The following is a 19,948-nucleotide window of genomic DNA, read 5'->3' on the forward strand; positions in this document are numbered from 1 at the left end:
GTCTACATTATAATGGCAATCTCTCAATAAAAAGGCCCCGGTTTAAAACTGAATTCTTAAATTTCTGCATACCTGCTTCATCACTCTTTACTTCTCTTTATCTCTCCCTAAAATTTTTAATATTTACTATAGATTTTGTGATTTTTAAACTTTATTTGATTTCATTGTAACATCACAGAATATGGAAGCTAATAAAAGATTAATCACATTATAGAGAAAGGAAAGGAGAACAGAAGAAAATTTTCCTTTAAGAGTTAGAGGGCAGATTTGAGGAAAGAGAGAACCAGACAAGAAAAGAATGAATTTCATGAAGTTGCTGGAGTAAACTCAAAATGCAAGAATTGTTGCCATTATTTAAGATACATAGCTGTCTTATAGACTTAAATTGTTTACCTCATTTTCTGTTCCCACATCCAAAATGATGGGAAGACATTCTTGAGGATTCATCCCTCCACAAGCCGTATATAGAGCCAATTTACCCACAGGGATGCCCATTCCATTACAGCCAAGGTCTCCCAAGCCAAGAATACGCTCTCCATCAGTCACCACAACAGCCTAGAAGGAAAAGTAAAAATATTTGTTAGATTTTTGCAAATCCTTGGGCATGATTTCTGGTCTTTATTTTTGAAGTTAATACTTACATAATGCAATATAAAGCTGTGAAAAACATAAATTGAAATTTGTGATCATAATTGTGGAAGAATGGGGAAAAGAAATTTGACATACATATTTTAAATGTTTAAAATATATATATATATAATCTTCAAAAGTTTGGAAAGATTCATATTATCTTTTAATTCCATTTTTTCAAAACTTTTTGAAGTACCCTGTATATGCTTAATTAGGTTATTGAAAAAGGAAGAGTGGTTGTGCACATTAAGTTTCAAATAACCCAAAGAACTTAGTCTTCAATCGAGAGGCAAGTGGGAAAAGTACAGGGTCAGAGCTCTAACTGGGAGCCAAAGTAAAATTTAGGGCAACTTTGAGACTAGTCACATTCACTTTTAGTGAAATTACAGGAGTGCCCAGAGTTAAGTATTGAATAATTGCTGGCGTTTATACCTGTGCTATGGAATGCTCTGATCTGTAGTTTATACATTCTGGCACCATCCTCCTTTTTATACAACAATATTGACCCATCCCCTTTAACTCCTATAACCACTTGATATTGTTCTACCATCTTTGAAACATGCCCAGAACAGTCTGCTACTTCTCTTACCTGATAATCTTCCACTAGACTTAATGAATTTTGTTTGGTTTATTTCTAACGACGTTGAATATTTATGAAGCATACATTTTCATCATGTGGAGATTCTATTCAAGTTATTTGATATCATTATTGAAATTACTGCATCTAACATGACCATTATATAAATATAAGCAAAACCAATCTCATGAAATACAATTTATTAGATATTCTACAAACTGCTACACTCATTATATCCATGGAAACTTGAAAAAAATATCAGTTATCTGGCCTTGAATAAAGTGATGAATTTAAGCTTCTGTTTCTTATTTGTAAAATGAAAATAATAAATATACTTTTCAGAGTAGCTGTTTAAACCCAGAAACCAGCTCCATTTTGCTCACCACTGTACACCAGCACCTAGCACAGCATATTCGGCACATAGTAAATAATCAATAAATATTAGTCAATTGAGTAAGTCTATAAATCATAATATTGAAAGAATTTACCACGGCACCTGGCACATTACACATTCTTTAAAAAGTATAGCTATTATTACTATTATCATTAGAACTAATATATAGAATCATAGCATTTTAGAAATAAAGGAGAATCTAGAGTGCATTCAGTACACCACTCTTATTTCATAGATTAGGAAACCAAAGTCCAGAGAACTGAACTAATTTGCCTAAGGTGGTTTACCTGGTTAATATCAAAGAACCAGAACCCAGGTACGTTAACTCCTAATACAGTGCTCTTTTCTCCAGGCTATATTGCAGAATATATTTAAAAACATGCTTTTGAGATCTTTACCTTTAATTTTCTGTTCATCTATATTATTCAGCTCTTAAAGAATTGCCTTAAAAGTAAATACATTTGAAAAGTGGGTGAAAATTATTTTAGCATATTCCATACAGCTCACCTTTGGAAAATTTTCCATGTCTAATTGCAATGGATCAATATGTTATGCTCTTTTGGAGGAGGTAAATCGATACCACTGGGTTAACTTAGCTCTGATTTAGGATTAAAAAAAGGTAAACAAATACTGCAGAGAACCACAACTTTGCTTTTTAAGTTAAATTAAAGCCAAATTTTCAAAGTCCAAATACTGCCAATGTATATTTAATAGATACTGTTTATTCTTTGTGCTATCACAAATAGAGTTATTTTTATATATCATTGATAACATATACTTTTTATATATCATTGATAACATATGTGTTCCTTATACAGGTAAAGTCCAGTTGGCCTGCCTATACTTACAAATATTGTTATGATATATTTTATAAGGAGAGTAATGTCACATAACTTAGTTATGATCTGAATAATAATTTTAATAATTTATATAATGTTTTACATGTTTCATTGAAACCACTTAAGCCCAGAGTTGCTTCTTGTAATTTTCATCCCACTATATAAATTATCTGTGCATTATCTGAACAGAATATTTCTGTATGAAATATGCAGGGTTCTCCTAACACACACAGACACTCTCCATGTGTCTTGTCTTCATCTGTTCTTTTCCTTTTCCAGGGCCTTTCCTTCTCTTAGCTTACCTAAATGTAGAACTCTTGCCTCTTTTCCTCTTCTCTCAAGACCATTCTAAAATCTGTCTCCAGATGAACCTTCTTCAAATAGTACTTATAAAAAGTCATTTCCTTATTTAAATATGACATTGTATTTTTTTCAATTCTAAATCCCTCTTTCTGAATTTCAAGACTTTTTATAATTTATAAAGTAACAACTCTTACTTAAGCAATACAACTACATTTCATAAGCTTTAGTCAGTCTAGCCAATTTCCTTATTGTCTAAGAACACACCACTCTCTTCTTCAACTTGATGCCTAAATTCATATGTTCTCTTCTTAGGACACTATCTTCTTCCCTGCTAATGATCAAAGCTTAGATTTAAGTTCTAACTTTGCTAGAAAAGTTTTCTTAACGATTCCAGCCTTCTCTGAGCAAGATTCTCTCAGTGAATAAATATGGCACTTGTATCCACTCAGTTTAATTATGTTTTGTCTAAAAATTGATTGCCTTTGTTTCATGTGTACTTTGAGTAGAGAAGTATTCCTATCATGTACTTCAGTATTCTATTACAATCAATAACTACCATTTATTAAGTGATAACAATGTGCCAGACACTATTCTAGGATTTTTTAGTAATAGTGGGCATAGTAAGGGTCAAGAACATCAGTGACGGCCTAATATCATGAGTTTAAAGGATAAAGGTAGGCTATTAAAGTAACTGCAGAGATCAGCTAGTTGGAAGAACAAAAAGCAGAGTGACTACTTACTGCCTAGTTGTATCAATTACAGGGATATTGATTAGAATTCTATTCCAAAATTATTTGCTCTATTGACTTGTTGTTTCTTAAAATCCTCTCTAGATTCCTGGTTAAAATGTAAATATTCTTCTCAGATGATCAGGCCTTTATGCTTTATAGAATTAACATATTTCTTAGGGTAGTTTCTAAGAACAGGATCTGTGAATAGTGCAGTCTAGTTGGTGGGAGAAAAGGAGAGGAAGCAACTTAGGTGGGGAAAGTGAAAAAATTGGGGAGATTGGGAATAGTGAAAAACATTTCACTTCACAAGTTTCCTAGCATGAGCCTTAGAGAGCCAAATTAATCAATTCTAGCCACGACTACTCAATTGGAAAAGATCATAAAATAAACCACACTTCAGAATTCATAGCTAAAGTCCTTTTGTACCACTACAGGGCATCGATTTATTCAATCTTAGTCCTAAAAGATACCACAAAGTTTCTGGGCACCCAACAGATAGGAAAAAGGGAGCCACAGGGAGGACAAGTACATCTCACCTCCCTTAGACAAGGAAGGTGGCACACACCTTGTTTAAGAGCAGGAGCTCTGGGGCCACTGCTGGGGCCTGCATTCAGTTCCCACCACTACCATGCCCTACTATGTAACCCATCCGTGCCTTCCTTTCCTCACTGAATTATCATGATAATTACAAGAGTTAATCCATGTAAAGCATCTCACACAGAAGGCTACCAAATGTCAAATACTGTTATTACTTTTATTTTCATCAACTCACTGAGAGAGGGAAATCAAAAGAGCTATTAAGGTCATAATGATAAAATAAATGAATCAACATTTTTTTTTTGACTACTTGGATTCCTCCTAATGGATGACTTAAACATGGCACATATGATAAAGTAGCTGGCTTAAAGATGTCCAACATTTATCATCACTTACAATGAATTAAGAAATACTACCAAATTAGACAGAAATAATGGGGAAATCTGGCATCCAGATGGCTTTAGAACAAAATTCATCTATTATGCAAAAATCAAAGGGCTATAAATTAGGTAATATTCACTAGAAAAGCTAGTGAATGCTACCTACTATAATGAGAACTGTCAACATGTTCCCAACTGTTTTATGGGTCAGAAAAGAGAACAAATATGCCATAGTGGAAAAATCTGACCACTTACCTTGATGACATCTTCTGGCCATACATTAAGAATTGAAGCAATATGCCCTCGATCATGGATACTAATAAAAAGACCCCTGGTAGAAAAAAAAAAGGAATAGTTTTAATTTACTTCAGACCTGTCAAACTATCAGGAACATTTAAAAATTTTTTTCAAATTTATTTAATATATCCCCATTTATATTAAACTAGTGAAAATTATTTCCTTAAATAAATAAGGAATAGGAATCTTATAAGTAATGAAGAAATTACTTTGAATGATATATTGACATCTACAATAAAGACAGGTTTAGCCTTATATTATTGTTAATATTTTTTAATTAAAGAAATATCGACTATTTTTATACACAGAGAATTTACATAGCATTATCAACTCCACTCATAGATTCACTTAGTCTTTCATTAAATAAGATAAAATAAATAAAAGCACTTTGAAAAACAACATGAAGCATATGTAAACAAGGATTTTCAGTATATATTCCATTAACTACATTTTCACAGTGTAAAGATGAGAACATGTATTGAGATGGCTGAAGTGAGTGACTAATGCTGAGCAGCTCTTTCATGTGCAGCTTACTTCATTCTTTGATTTGTGGTCTTCCGCTGCTATTTGCAACTCTGTTATTTAAACTCTCAGCTGAAGTCTTTGAGATTACCAACAGCTCCCCACCTCTCAATTTCCTAACAAGTATCTTTACAAATTAAAATATTAAAATTTAAAAATTGTATGTCTTATCCTCACTTAAAAGTTTTGCTTTAGTATTATTAAATATAACTTAAATACAGAGAACCACATCCAATAAATGAATTGTTATAAGGCAACTACCTTTCTACATAATATCCACTTAAACTGAAAGAATCTTGCCAGCTACCCAGAAGCCACCTATGTTTTCTCCAAATCAAAAATTCCCTCCTAAGAGTAACAACTATCCTGACTTTACTGGTATCACTTCCTTTGTAGTTAATTTATAGTTTTATCACCCAAATCATAAACCATTTCTAGGCACTATTGCTTAATTTCTCTGGTAAAGTTTCCCACAATCTGAATTACATCTCTATGGTGCAGATTAACATGTTAATCTCTTTTCTGTATTTCTTGGGAAAATGGTACAGATTGAGTATCCCTTATCTGAAATGCTTGGAACCAGAAGTATTTTGGATTTCAGAGTTTGGAATATTTGCATTATATTTACCAGTTCTTCATCCCTATCGGAAAATCCTAAATCCTAAATGCTCCAATGTGCATCTCCTTTACACATCATGTCAGTGTTCAATAAGTTTTGAATTTTGGAGCATTTTGGATTTTGAATTTTGGGATTTGGGATGCTTACCCTGAAATTGGATCTAGAAGATTAACCACAGTCATGTTCAATTTTTTGGACAAGATACTTCAAGGGTTGATGTTACCATAAAATACACAATATCTGGTATTGCTTTTTGTGAGGTTAGCAGCCACTGAAGCTCATTGTCTATGTATTAGTCCGTCCTTTGTTGCTATAACAAAATTTCTGAGACTGGGTGATTTATAAAGAAAGTGAAATTTATTGCTTACAGTTTCTAAGGCTGGGAAGTCCAAAGTCCATCTGGTGGTGGCAACAGCAACCCAGGGGTCTCACATTGCAAGATGGTGGAGGCAGAGAAAGCAGAGAGAATAAGAGAGACAGACTCTCCTCTCCTTTTAAAGCCCTCAGAACCATGCCCCTGACCACAATTTTTAATCCATTCACTACAGTATGGTCCTACAGTCCCAATCACCTCATCAAGGCTCCACTTCTCAATTACCATAATAGGATTTCCCACCCTCTTAACAGTCACAGTCAGGGCCAAGTTTCTAATACATAAAATTTGGGGGAAACAATTCAAGCATCAGGGAGTTTGGGGGGGGTACATAATTCAATCCACTACAGTCCAAATTCACTATTCATTAGGAGATACAAAATGCTGATATCCCAATTCTATCATTCATTATTTATTTACTGGAACACTTCTTTAAAGAGAAATTTTACTATATCTACTATTTGGTTATCCAGTAATATAGTGGTATAGAAAAATAAATAATTCTTGACTCTATCTAGTTTTTAAAATATGGAGTTGATTTACGAATTCTCTGAGGGCTTCCACACAGTAATAGTCATTGTTGTGTATGTGTCTTGTGTTTTTTGGTTTTTGGTTTCTTTAATCAATATAAACTCACGGATTTAAACATATCTGATGTGTTTCAATCCGTCACAGTTATTTTCCTTACTGATACTCAAATGTTCCATCTTTAGCAAGTGGGAGACTATTAATATTGCTCCCTGAGTCCTTCTGACATGACGACAGTAGTTTTGGATAACTTACTTGCTCTGTTATGATAATATGTTTCAGGTTTATTTTGAAAATGTTCTGCCCCAGGCCTGAAATTAGCCATTTCTCTAAGAAGCCCAGGTTTCCTTTAACAGAAAGTGGTTTTCCAAGACCACAATCTAGGTAACAGGGATGCCTACTGCTACTAATTAGCCAAAGTATTGCTATTTAAAAAAATCACAAAACAATGTTGATGAGATTCACTTCCTGTTTATGGCTGCAAATCTTAAATTGGCACTCTTCTCTTGTAAAGTTTCCCACTGTAATTTCCTAGCAAATTCAATTTACCACCTTCTCACAGGACTATTTTACATCTCTCCTATCTCCTTACATCTCGAATATTCATCCCTCTCTCACGCAGTTGATAAACTAATCTTGAATTTCAAGGAGAAATATATTCAATAGGGTGAAAACTACCTCATTTTTCTAATATAAATCCCACTAACCCATCTGCATCTTTTTTTACATTCTCTCCCTTCCTTCCTGTTAGAATGAAAGAAATTTCCCCACCATTATTAAGGCCACCCTCTTGTGTTCAGTATCCTATCCCATCTCAGCTTTTCAAAGGCTTCCCTCCTGCAATTATCCCATCTCTATGCTGCACCATCACTTTCTCTATGGATCGATTTTATTGTCATAAAAACCTGCCTTAGAATTATCGATCTTTTCAAATAATTGGATTTTGTTTCCTACTCTCCTGTCCTTCATTACAAAAGACTTGCATCCCCTCAAAAGACTTGCATATTCTTACTGTCTCTGTTTGTTGCCTCGCACTATCTCTTCAACCTATCAATAAGGCTTTCGTCTCTCACCTCTCCACAGACAATTTTTACCAAAATCACTGATAATCTATAGCTGAATACAGGCAAAGGTCAGCTCTCAACTCTCATCTTACTTGACTTCTCTACAATGTTTGACATTGTTGACTTTGCCCCTTCATGAAACACTTTATTTTCTAGCCTCTGTGATACCACATTTGCCTGGGTTTTATCTTAATTCCTATCTGTTCCTTCTCAGGTTCCTTTGTTGCCTCTTCCTCCTCTACTAGTTTTCTCAATGTTGAACTGTTCCAGGGCTCCACACTCAACTCTCTTCTCCACCTACACACTCTATGAACATATCTCAACCAGTCTCATGGCTTTAAATATCATGTTCATAATGATGACTCAAACTTCTTTGTTTAACCTGGACCTCTACCTTGAGCTCCAAACTGTAAATCTGACTACCTATTTAATTATTTCTTATCATTCAGGCCTCAACTCAAACCTTAGTTCTTTAGGCAGGCCTTCTCTGACAACAGGGGTCAAAGGACCTCCACTGCAACATTTTTAACATCTTCATAATACTTATAAATAGCTGAAATTATCTTACTTATTTGTTCATATGTTTACTGTCTCTTCCCTGGCACACCCCCCACCCCACCACTGCACATATACGCACAAAGCAGTAAGCTCCTTATGTACAGAGACCTCTCTATTTTGCTCACATTTGTAACCCCAATGCTTGTAAGTCTGCTGGCACATACTATGTGTCCAACAACATATGCTGATTTCATTGCTGAAAAATAAGGCTTTTATAATCAAATTTTGTTGAGGCACAGAAAACATAAATTATACTGTTATACTGACATTAAATAACCAAAAATTATGACAGTAAGTGCTATAGGAAGATTACTGATGATTGTCTGACTATGCAAGAATATTAATTTACTAAGTTGACACTAAATTATATCCTTTCTTGGTTTTGTGGATGTTTCATGTAAGTTTATTTTGTTTCTCCAAAATCATTATTACCTCTTTATAAGTTATGTATTTCTTTTGGATCCCTGTCATAACCAACTTGACCCTACGAAATCAGCAAGGATCTCAATAAATAATTGTAAATTAAAATGAAGTGTTTTTGGACTTTTTAAAGAAAGCACTTTTGTTGAATTACCTAAGATGTTCTTGGCAATACACTATTGAATAATATTTCTTGGGAACTTGTTAGTTAGACAAGGTTTTCCAAGTAACACTGGTCTCAGGAAACAGCATCATTTTCCTTTATAAGACAATGAATGATACCAAAATTAACACCAATGAAATACCAAGGTTTATCATATACAGATCTGACTTCAGCTTCAGTGGAAGAGTCATTTGGCCATCTATAATCTCTTGCACTGAGTTAAGATTCATTCATGGCAAAAATGCTTACTCTTGTAAACAACTCAATAAATGAAGGATCTGTAATGTCCCAACAAAGCCAAGAATTCTAAAAAAGTCATTTGCAATACTTCCTGAAATGTCTCCATGATTAGAAATCTAATGAGATATCCAAAAGTGTTTCGACAACCAGAAAGACCTCATACTTTCTGATATAGAGTTTAACATAAAACATTAATCCTCAACATATACATACATATAGTTATAAAATAAAAAGTTTAGACAATTGGCCAGTACACAATACTAAAAAAAGTTTAGACAAGAAAGTTATTTATCTAGGATATATTAAAATGAATGGAATTACAATGAACACCTTTTCACTGTCCCTGTTCTTGTTGACAAAATTTGTTTAAAATATTTAATTTCTACTCAAAGTACATCAAGCATGCCAATTAAAAACACGAATAATTTTGTGTCTATTTCATGTTAGAACTGAGATCATTTTAAAATGTGAATCAACTTTTCATACACATTTTTCAAACTTTTCTCATAACCTCTAACACTGTATATATTCCATTCTCACAATAGATTTAGAAGATGAGATAATATTCTAATTTGTTCATATTTTCTCAGATAACATCCTTGGTGAAATTTATTTCATATCAAAAAATTCATTTTCTAACATACAATTTTCTATTGTAACTAGACTTATACTTTCTTTTGCAAATGGGTTTATAACCCTGCTCCTGGCTCAACGGAGGAGGCAGCCATCATGTAATATTCTGTAGTAATTCTGTAGTAATTCTTCTGTAGTAATTACAGAAGATGATCTTACTATCTTTTGAAATAAGAAAATTAGAGTATGAGTATGAGTATGAGTATGCGTTAGTGAGCCCTGGGAGTTAGCCCAAAGTTAAATTATACGAACAGGTCTGGGCTGATGGAAAAAGAAGTACTGAAGAAAGCTAAGTTCAGGTAAAATACAGGTCTAAAGATGTGGAGATAGCAAGGATAAAGATGTAGAGTGACGAGTCATATACCTAGATTTGAAAGGAATAGAAGAAATTACTAAAGGAGAAAGAAAAAAAGGCCATTGGGAAAGCATTACAAATTAGCACCCACAATAAAAGAATAGGATAACTAAGAAGAGCCCTCAGGGAAAAAAAATGTTCTAATAAGTAGGACAACCAGTGTTTCCAAAGCCAAGCGAAGTCGAGGGAGAAAAATGTTAAGAAGGCATGAATCCACATGATCATGTCTTGCAGTAAATTCTTAGAATTCTTCTTCTAAGTATATTACAAAGAATTGGTTTTTTCCTGATTTATTTGAGAGTTAAATAGCCAACATGCACTACCAAATAATTTAATGCATTTCCTACAAACAAAAAATTCTCCTATATAATCATAACCAGAGACTTAATATCAATACATTACTACCATCTAATCCTCAGACATTGTTCACATTTCACCAATTGTCCCAGTGATGTCCTTCATAACAAAAGAGTCTATTTTAAAATCCTACATAGCATTTAGTTGTCATGTTTCTTTGGACCTCTCAATCTGGAACATTTCCTCAGTCTTTCCTTGACTGTCATGATCTTAACACTTTTGAAGTTACATGACAGTGTTTTTATAAAATGTCCCTCAATTTGAGTCTGTGTGGTGTTTCCTCATGATTACTTTCAGAGTTTACATCTTTTGCAGGAATATCACAGAAGTGATGCGGGCTTCTTTTCATTTCTTACTATCAGCTAGCACTGTCCCCAACTTGTCCCATTACTGATGATGTTCACTTTGATCACATGATTAAGGTGGTGTCCTCCAGTCTTCTTTACTGCAGTCACTTTTTCCCTTTTCAATGAACTAGTATTTTGTGGGAGGATTCTTCAAAACTCTGTAAATACACTGTTTCTTTACCTAACTTGCAATTTATTCATTTATTTATTCATATCTCTATGGGCTCATAGTTTATTACTTTGTTCAGCAGTAACAAAAGTATTAATTTGTTGCAAATATGATTTACTTAATGCCCAAATTGTCCCAGAACTGGCCAGTGGGAACCCCATCAAGCTGGGGTCTATGTCATTTTGACATATCCCCATCATTCTTTGAGTACTCCCTTACTTTCTGGAACAACATGTCCCTAGCTCATCTTTTACTACTCTGAAGCAGTCCTAAAGAATCAGCAATTTCTCTATGGAATTCTGGTTCCTTTGGTGGAGAATGGTGTTTAGGTCTGTGTGCCTGGTGTGCTCATTATTACTGGGGTGTTGCTGTTCCCAGGCCAACTCAATGGACAGAGCTACAGAATATATGTGTATACATATATACTTCATACATGTCCACACGCCTCATTTACTTATTCCTCTATCTATCTATCTATCTATCTATCTATCTATCTATCTATCTATCTATCTATCTATCTATCTATCTATCTATCTATCTATCTATCTATCTATCTATCTATCTATCTATCTATCTATCTATCTATCTATCTATCTATCTATCTATCTATCTATCTATCTATCTATCTATCTATCTATCTATCTATCTATCTATCTATCTATCTATCTATCTATCTATCTATCTATCTATCTATCTATCTATCTATCTATCTATCTATCTATCTATCTATCTATCTATCTATCTATCTATCTATCTATCTATCTATCTATCTATCTATCTATCTATCTATCTATCTATCTATCTATCTATCTAAAACCATAAATTCACAATACTTCCAACAGGGTCCATTCTAGTTTTCTCCCTTCCATTTTTACTTTTTCCTATAGTGAGAAATTTAGCTTCCATTATATTTAATATATTTACTTACTTGATCAGTCCTCCTGCATGAAACCAATCTTCTCCCTTCCCTGAGTAGTGGACACCCCCCTCATCTCACTCACACTCCAATCTCTGAAGTAGCCAGCTCTCCTACACATATGCCCTCTTTCCTCTCTGGGGCTCTGACACCTAGCACAGAAACACCCTCCTACACAGCTTCTCCCCTCACCTCACTTGCTTCTCATATCCTGAACCAGGCTGCTCTCCTATGTGAGGTTCTCAACCCTGTCCAAGCTTCAGCATTTCATGCTGGGTCCTTAACCCTGTCAATCAGAGAATGAAGGACCGTGATGCAGAGAGGGGTATAGCCTGACTGCTGCTTCTGCCTCTGAGGAACATGGAAAAATAAATTCTGGGTGTGCAAAAAGAAGTTATAATTATCCCCTGCTGCTGGAGAGATGCCAACCAAGATCACATCTTAACATATTAAAAAATTTTTATCTCTTTGCTTATCATATTTATGAAAACTATTTTCCTAATTTGTTTATCTTCCAGTTTTCTTTATTTCTCATTTTTATATAGTGAAACAAATTGTTTTCTTTCAGATTTCTTACATTTATTTTATGCATACATAGTCCTGCCTCATCAATTATTTTTCTACATTTTATTATTTTTTTCTAGGTTTGATTCAATTCTTTAAACCTATCTAAAACTTCAGCATACTCTGTGAGGTGAAGACCTAATATCCCACTTCATACCTTCCCTTAATATCATTCTTCTAGTATACTTACACTTTGGCCTCATTAATGTCTCCTGTCCTTTAACACTTAGTTTATATTTTTCTCTAAGTTATCAGTCAATTCTTATTCAATTTCCTTCATTCAGCTAGATTTCATCCATTCTACTAACAATTCCTAATTCCCTTTTTTATTTCCCTTTCCATCAAACCCTTTCTGAAAACTTCCAAATATAAATCAATCCATCTGCCTTGTCTTTTCTTCAACCCCTACTGCAGAGTGATGCTTGGAAAAGGCACTCGACCAGTGTCAGTGTTAGCTAGATCCTCATAACTCAACATGACTTCCTCAAATACGTCCTACTGCCAATTCTTAAATACTCCACAAAAGCTACTTCATAGTTCCTCGGTATCTCACTCCCACCCCTCTCTACTCTCATTTGATAAGCACACTTTCATTTACTCCAAAGAGGAAATAGGGATTCTCAGCTTCTAGCTATCCCACCTATAAACTTCCTTCCATTTGTACCCATTCTTTCGTTCATTATAGTGTTAGCAAAAAAAAGTACCGGTGTCTCTGTCCTCTAGTCAAGTTTACCCTGATATTGTCACTCTGGCTACTCTTTAGTCTTCTTCACAGTCTCCTCTGTTTCTGCTTACCCCTTAAACACTGGTATTCTCCAGATTCAAATGTTTAAAGCTTCTCTTTTCTACTATAATGAACAGTGAAGACCTACGGACTCCCTGCTTTGTTCCCACTCTGGGACTCACTTTCATAGTCTACTTTATCTCAGCTTCTGCTACGTGTGATCCTTTGGCTTTATCTCTCATTTCTGGTCCCACCCTTGCTCTTGACATCTGATCAACTCATTCAGCCTGAAAACTATCTACATTCTGACTTTGGGTGATCTTTCAAGGATTCATTTAAGCATTCCTCCAATACCTCCAGCTCTTCTTTACTGCTAGGCTAGCTCCTGATTGCTTATCAGAGGCAGTTCAAATGTTACCTCCTCTTGGAAATATTTCCTGATCCACATTCTCAAGCCAAGTTTGGAATTCCTCTGCAATCCCATAGAACCTTGCTGTTTTTCTCTACTATAACACTTACCATACTGTCATATAATTTTTCAGTTTCTTACATGTCTGTCCCACTCGATTAGAAATTCTTAAAGTCAGGAATTTTGTTTTTCTTACAGAAAGAAAAGAAAGAAACAGAGAGTAACAGAAAGAATAAAGGTAAGGAAAAAGGAAGATCAGATATGACTGGGGCATTTGTTGGCCTCACAGTGTAACACTATGGCAAAAATTCTAAGATGGAGAACATTTGGGGACTATATGATCAATGGGTATAATTTTGGAGGTCCTTTGAAAATAAGTCCCAAAGGAACAGACAGAATAAATCAAAATTTGGGGACAAAGTCCCTAGGAAAGATGGGAAGAATCATAGCCAATGTGAGGTTCTAGGACTTGGAGCACTTTGGGGATCCTAGTGCTAACACTGGGATGACAGATCTCAATGACAGCAAAGGACTGAGAAACAGTGAAAGAACCAATTGACAGTTCCAGAGCTACTAGATCTGAGGAAGAATGATCAATTAAAACATCTCACCACTTTGGACGAAGGTAACTGAGGTAGTTTAAGTGCTTCAGGCTTCAGTCTGATTTAGCTTACAAATAAAAGTAGGATGAGACAAAGCCTGTAGGTGGGGAGTGACATATATATGGAAGGTGCAACGGACAATGGAAGGTGTCGTCCTTGTGCCTGAATATGAATTCCATTATGGAATTAAAAAGTTTTTAAATTTAGGCCAGAAGAGAAAGGTAGATTTTCCATTGTCTCTGGTCACCTACTTCCAAGAGTAAGTTTTCTTTATTACTGTATAATATTCTAATATTACTAGCATGAGTGCTTTTTCTTTGTATAACTATGTGATTTTGCTCTGCAGTGGTAATAATGTGACTTTGCTTTGTTTATTGCAGATATTGTTTAAAGCTCTATTTCTAGACTTAATCCTCCTAAGGAGTGAAAATGAGTGTAGTAGGCAGATTTCTAAGATGACTCCCAAGACTTCCCAGCCCCTGGTATCCACACTCTGAATAATCCCCAGTACAATGCATACAATGGATTTTACTCTGAGATTAAGTTATGTTAGCCAGCACAGTTAGCTTTAAGATAGGAAGATTATCTGGGTGAGTCTGCATCTCTTAAAAGCAGAGAATTTTCTCCAGCTGGTCACAGGTCGAATCAGAGGTTCAAGTAATGAGGACTCTAAACAATGTTGCTGACTTAGATAAAGCGGGTCAAGTGTTGAGGAATAAGAGCTACTTCTAGGAGCTGAGAGCAGCCACTAACTGACAGCAAGCAAGGAAACAGGGTCCTCAGTCCTGCAACCCCAAGAAAACGAATTCTGCCAACAGTAAGAATGAGCTTGGAAGGAGACTTTTCCGCAAGCCTCCAGATGTGAACTCAGTCCTACTGATGCCTTGTTGTGCCTTGTGATACCCTGTGCAGAGAACCCAGCCACACCATGTCTGACTTCTGACCTACATACCTGTCAGCTAATAAAGGGATGTTGTTTTAAGCTGCTAAATTTGTGTTTGTTACACAGCAACAGAAAACTAGTATAAATAATGTGTATACAAAAAGTGAAATTCAGATATTAATTCCATCACTTGTCTTATAATCACATTTATTTTACTATAGACATGATACAGTGCTAGAAACCAGGGAAAATACAAGAGAAAGGATGTTTTCATTCATTTCAATAGGTTATATCAGGAAAGAGCAAGAATGTCTAGTAGTATGAGAAGTAAAAGCCATAGAAAACAATGTTTTTTACAAGAACTTGAGAAAAAGGAATATGCTCTTTCTCAGGTCTCAACTTGGCATTCAGTTATATCAAAGTCTGAGGCTGGCCAGTTAGATCAGTTGTTTACAGCACAGTGTTATAACACCAAGGTCAAGGGTTTGGATCCCCATACTGGCCAGCAGCCAAAAAAAAAAAATCATATCAGAGTCCTTCATATTTTCAATCAAATTAACTTCAGCATAGGGCCGGCCCAGTGGCGCACTGCTACAGTGCGCCGCTTGGGAAGCGCGGTGGCGCTCCTGCCGAGGGTTCGGATCCCACATACAGACCGGTTCCCGCTCACTGGCTGAGCGAGGTGTGGGAGCAACACCGAGGGTTGCGATTCCGTTGCCGGTCCCGGTCCGTTTATTGGCAGTGTAAAGAAAAAAATCCTTCAGTGACTTGATGTGTCTGGAATGAAAGTCATATCTAAGGCCAATATAAACTAACTATGCAATGGAATCCAAGAGCGGAAATAACAGAGACAGTCAGAGATGGAAGTGCATTAGAGTAATGCCATTGCTTTTTATTCAAGAAGTCAAAAGCACTAAGGACTAGAAACAGCAATGAAAAAAAGGATACGGTAGAATTCAATCACTGCTAAACATATAACAGTTTTCTCAGACATTAAGATTTGCCCTAACATTCACATGAAATCTACCCATGCTGGATTATTATTCCATGTCCAAGATCTTTAGGGAAACTTTATTATTAATGTAACAACTTATTAATCATGCTGTTGTTGCTATAAACTGAACTTTATTCTAATACTTTCATTCTCATTTCTCTGATAAACATTCCTGGATAGCAAGAGTTTCTTAGTTGAAGCTTTGTTTTCAGGTTCCTTTCAAATTACTAATAAAGTAAATCCCACAGCCTTAACTCTGGGCCTTTATCCAGAATTCTTTCCTTCTGATCTTTCCTTTAGAACCGCATATTCTTGCAGACTAATTTATCTAAACCCAAAACCAGCTGATCAAACCATCCAACCAATAAGTTTCATTTCTTTACCTAATGTTTTAGAAAACTGATAAGAGACCCACATGCATATACTGGAAATCACAGATATAAGACTTCATTAACCAAAATCGAAAAATTGCTGTTTATAAGCATTGTCCCTGGGTAATATTTTTTTTTTTTTTGAGAAAAGAAAATTGATGAATAGAAAAATATAAGCCATATGAACTGTCTTGGTATACTGCCAAATACAGTTCAAGCAAATTCCTCTGACATGAGGCCACATTTCCAAAGAATTTTACAGGGAAGGTTGCTACTGCTGAGTCCTAAGAAACTGATCCCTCCAATCTTACTCCATAAACCAAATAATGCCCATTTTTCCTCAAATTTAGACCATCCCTACACAATCAAATTTATACTATCACTGGAAATCTGCCACTAGTTTCCTTTAAGTCTAGTATGAATGAGAAATATGCTTTCAAAAAGCATAGCTGTGTTGCTATTATCATATCACTAAGACTTGATTCACGATAGAGTTCTCAGGCTACATCCTTTGAGGAGCTGTGTCTGAATTCCGGTTCTGTCTGGGTTAGGGCCCCCTCCACACAATATTATAATTACTTGTTTGTTTGTCACCTCTATTAAACCATATGCTTCACGAGGCAAACCATTATGTCCGTTTTGTTCACTATCTTATCACAATGACCTCACACAGTGTTTGGCAAACAGTAGTTGAAGCACATAAAAGATGGTCACAGGTTCTTCGACACTTCTCCCATAGAGGGCCTATGTCTCCTCTTTGATACTGGATGGCCTCTGTAACTGCTCTGAGCAATAGAATATGGCAGAAGTAACACTGTGCCTATTTCTAACCAGTTCTTAAGAAACTAATTTCCACTTCCTGTCTCATAGAATACTTGCTCTTAGAGCCCCAAGACTTACTGGGGTATAGTGGGAGAGAACTTCCAAGGCCTATAAAAGCATAAGGAGTTTTAAGGGAATCAATTTCCAGATATTTATCTTCCATGTCTCTTCCCTAATATTGATCTGCTAAGACCACGTGTGGTTCTCCAAAGATTAATCCACCCATGCAGATTCTCCATTCCCTATCTCTTTTTGCACTACTTCTCCTCTCTTACAAAAGAAAAACACCAAATTACCTATCCTGAATTTTTCCGTAATGCATTATCCCAAGGTACAAAAACCTGTGGGATTTTATTGGACTTGATGAAGCTTGTCTTACTCAGTCTTTCACATATTCTTGTTACAAGTAAACTGTGGCACTGCTCATAGAAGGAGAAAGTTTTGATTCTGAATTCAGTCCATGCAGAGTGGGATCAGTGTGAGGTGGCTTCAGTCTTGAGGGAGACAACCATGAAAGTAAGACCAAAGAACCATACATTGAAAATGGCTCTTTCTCTCAAATTTCTAACAAAAATAATTTATTTCCAGCTATTCTCAAGAGCTAGAACATGTCCACTGGAAGAAATCTTCACATCTTTACATATATTCTTTTTTTTTTTTCGTTAATTTTTAATTTTGTCAATATACAATGTATATGATTATTATGGCCCATCACCGACACCTCCCTCCCTCCTCCCTCTCTCCCCTCCCCCCCAAGAATGTCCTTTCCGTTTGCTTGTTGTAACAACTTCATGAAAGTATAGTTGTTATATCTTCTTCCCCGCCACCCCCCACCGGTTTTTTTTGTGTGTGTGTGTGTGTGTGTGTGTGTATGTGAGTGAATTGATTTGTTTTTTGTTTTTATTTTTTTTTAGCTCCCACCAATAAGTGAGAACATGTGGTATTTCTTTTTCTCTGCCTGACTCGTTTCACTCAGTATTATTCTTTCAAGGTCCATCCATGTTGTTGCAAATGGCAGTATTTCATTCATTTTTATAGCTGAGTAGTATTCCATTGTGTAGATATACCACATTTTCTGTATCCACTCATCCGATGATGGACATTTGGGTTGATTCCAGCTCTTGGCTATTGTGAAGAGTGCTGCAATGAACATTGGGAAACAGGTATACCTTCGACTTGATGTTTTCCATTCCTTTGGGTATATTCCCAGTAGTGGGATAGCTGGATCGTATGGTAGCTCTATCTTCAGCTGTTTGAGGAACCTCCAAACCATTTTCCATAGGGGTTGCACCATTTTGCATTCCCACCAACAATGTATGAGAGTTCCTTTTTCTCCGCAACCTTGCCAGCATTTATCGTTCAAAGTCTTTTGGATTTTAGCCATCCTCACTGGGGTGAGATGGTATCTCAGTGTGGTTTTGATTTGCATTTCCCGGATGCTGAGTGATGTTGAGCATTTTTTCATATGACTGTTGGCCATTTGTATATCTTCCTTAGAGAATTGCCTACTTAGCTCTTTTGCCCATTTTTTTATTGGGTTGCTTGTTTTTTTCTTGTAAAGTTGTTTAAGTTCCTTGTATATTCTGGATATTAATCCTTTGTCGGATGTATGTTTTGCAAATATTTTCTCCCACTCTGTTGGTTGTCTTTTAGCTCTGTTAATTGTTTCTTTTGCTGTGCAGAAGCTTTTTAGTTTGATATAATCCCATTTGTTTATTTTTCCTTTGGTTGCCCGTGCTTTTATTCTTGATATATTTACAAATATTTCTTATTAATTATAAAAAGCCCAATACCAGAACTCAATACATGAATGCCCACATACTACCAAAGTAATAGCATGTCTTGTTTCATATTCCTTACTTCACAAAAAACTTATATTTTCCACTGTATATTACACTGCTTTAGTACAAATTAACAAATGAGATACAATTATCCTGCTTTATATTTTATTTTTAATGGATAACTCTATTTAATTACATCTGTATCATTTTAATCTTGACATTATGACGTCTATTACTCAGTCTCAACATTATGACTTTTATTACTCAATCATATGAGTTCTATAAATTTCTCAGTAGTGTTTACAATATTCCAAAAAAGAAATATTAACACATTTATTTGAATCTAAAAATGAAGTCAATTTTTCTGGCACAAAGTCAGTCTAATTTGCCTGAAAGATTCGATAAAGAGGACTTTGTGAGCCAATTAGATCATATGGCAAGTATTTTCCATTAAGTGAATGAACTAAATCTGCACCTTCAAGGTTGTTACAAAAGTGTAAGATACATACATTTTATATTGAGTAAAGTCTGTACTGCAGAAGATTTATTGAAATTAATATTTCAATTTTCCTAATCCCTTATGAGTACATCAGATTAAACAAAATGTCTTTTTTTTTTTTTTTTTGGTGGCTGGGGCAGTACAGGGACCATTTGGAAAGTCTTGGTAAAGACTTTTGGGGATACTTCTCAGAAATTGAGAAAGTGATGACTGATGACTGGGTAACAAATCCTTTAGCAATTCAGGTGGCTTCCAATTCTTTGCTTTCAACAATTTTGAAGGAGGATGTAATTGGATTGTCAGTTGGGAGACCACTAAAAGTAAGTTTTCATGATACCATCTCTATG

General features: G+C 35.3%; 1 protein-coding gene across 1 annotated transcript in view; it reads right to left on the bottom strand.

Moving 5' to 3' along the window:
- Positions 1-393: 393 nt before the first annotated feature.
- The window catches only part of LOC103607234 (NADP-dependent malic enzyme-like), a gene marked incomplete at its 3' end in the record, with an annotated part of 55,070 nt that continues 35,515 nt past the window's right edge, over positions 394-19,948 (bottom strand). Inside the window, exons 4-5 of the mRNA XM_008591760.1 lie at positions 4,647-4,722; positions 394-555 (exon numbers count right to left, since the gene is read on the bottom strand). Coding sequence (XP_008589982.1) covers positions 394-555; positions 4,647-4,722 — 238 coding nt within the window. The remainder of the gene's footprint in view (positions 556-4,646; positions 4,723-19,948) is intronic.

Source organism: Galeopterus variegatus, unplaced genomic scaffold (genome assembly GCF_000696425.1).
Source record: "Galeopterus variegatus unplaced genomic scaffold, G_variegatus-3.0.2 Scaffold7263, whole genome shotgun sequence".
Taxonomy (NCBI): Eukaryota; Metazoa; Chordata; class Mammalia; order Dermoptera; family Cynocephalidae; genus Galeopterus; species Galeopterus variegatus.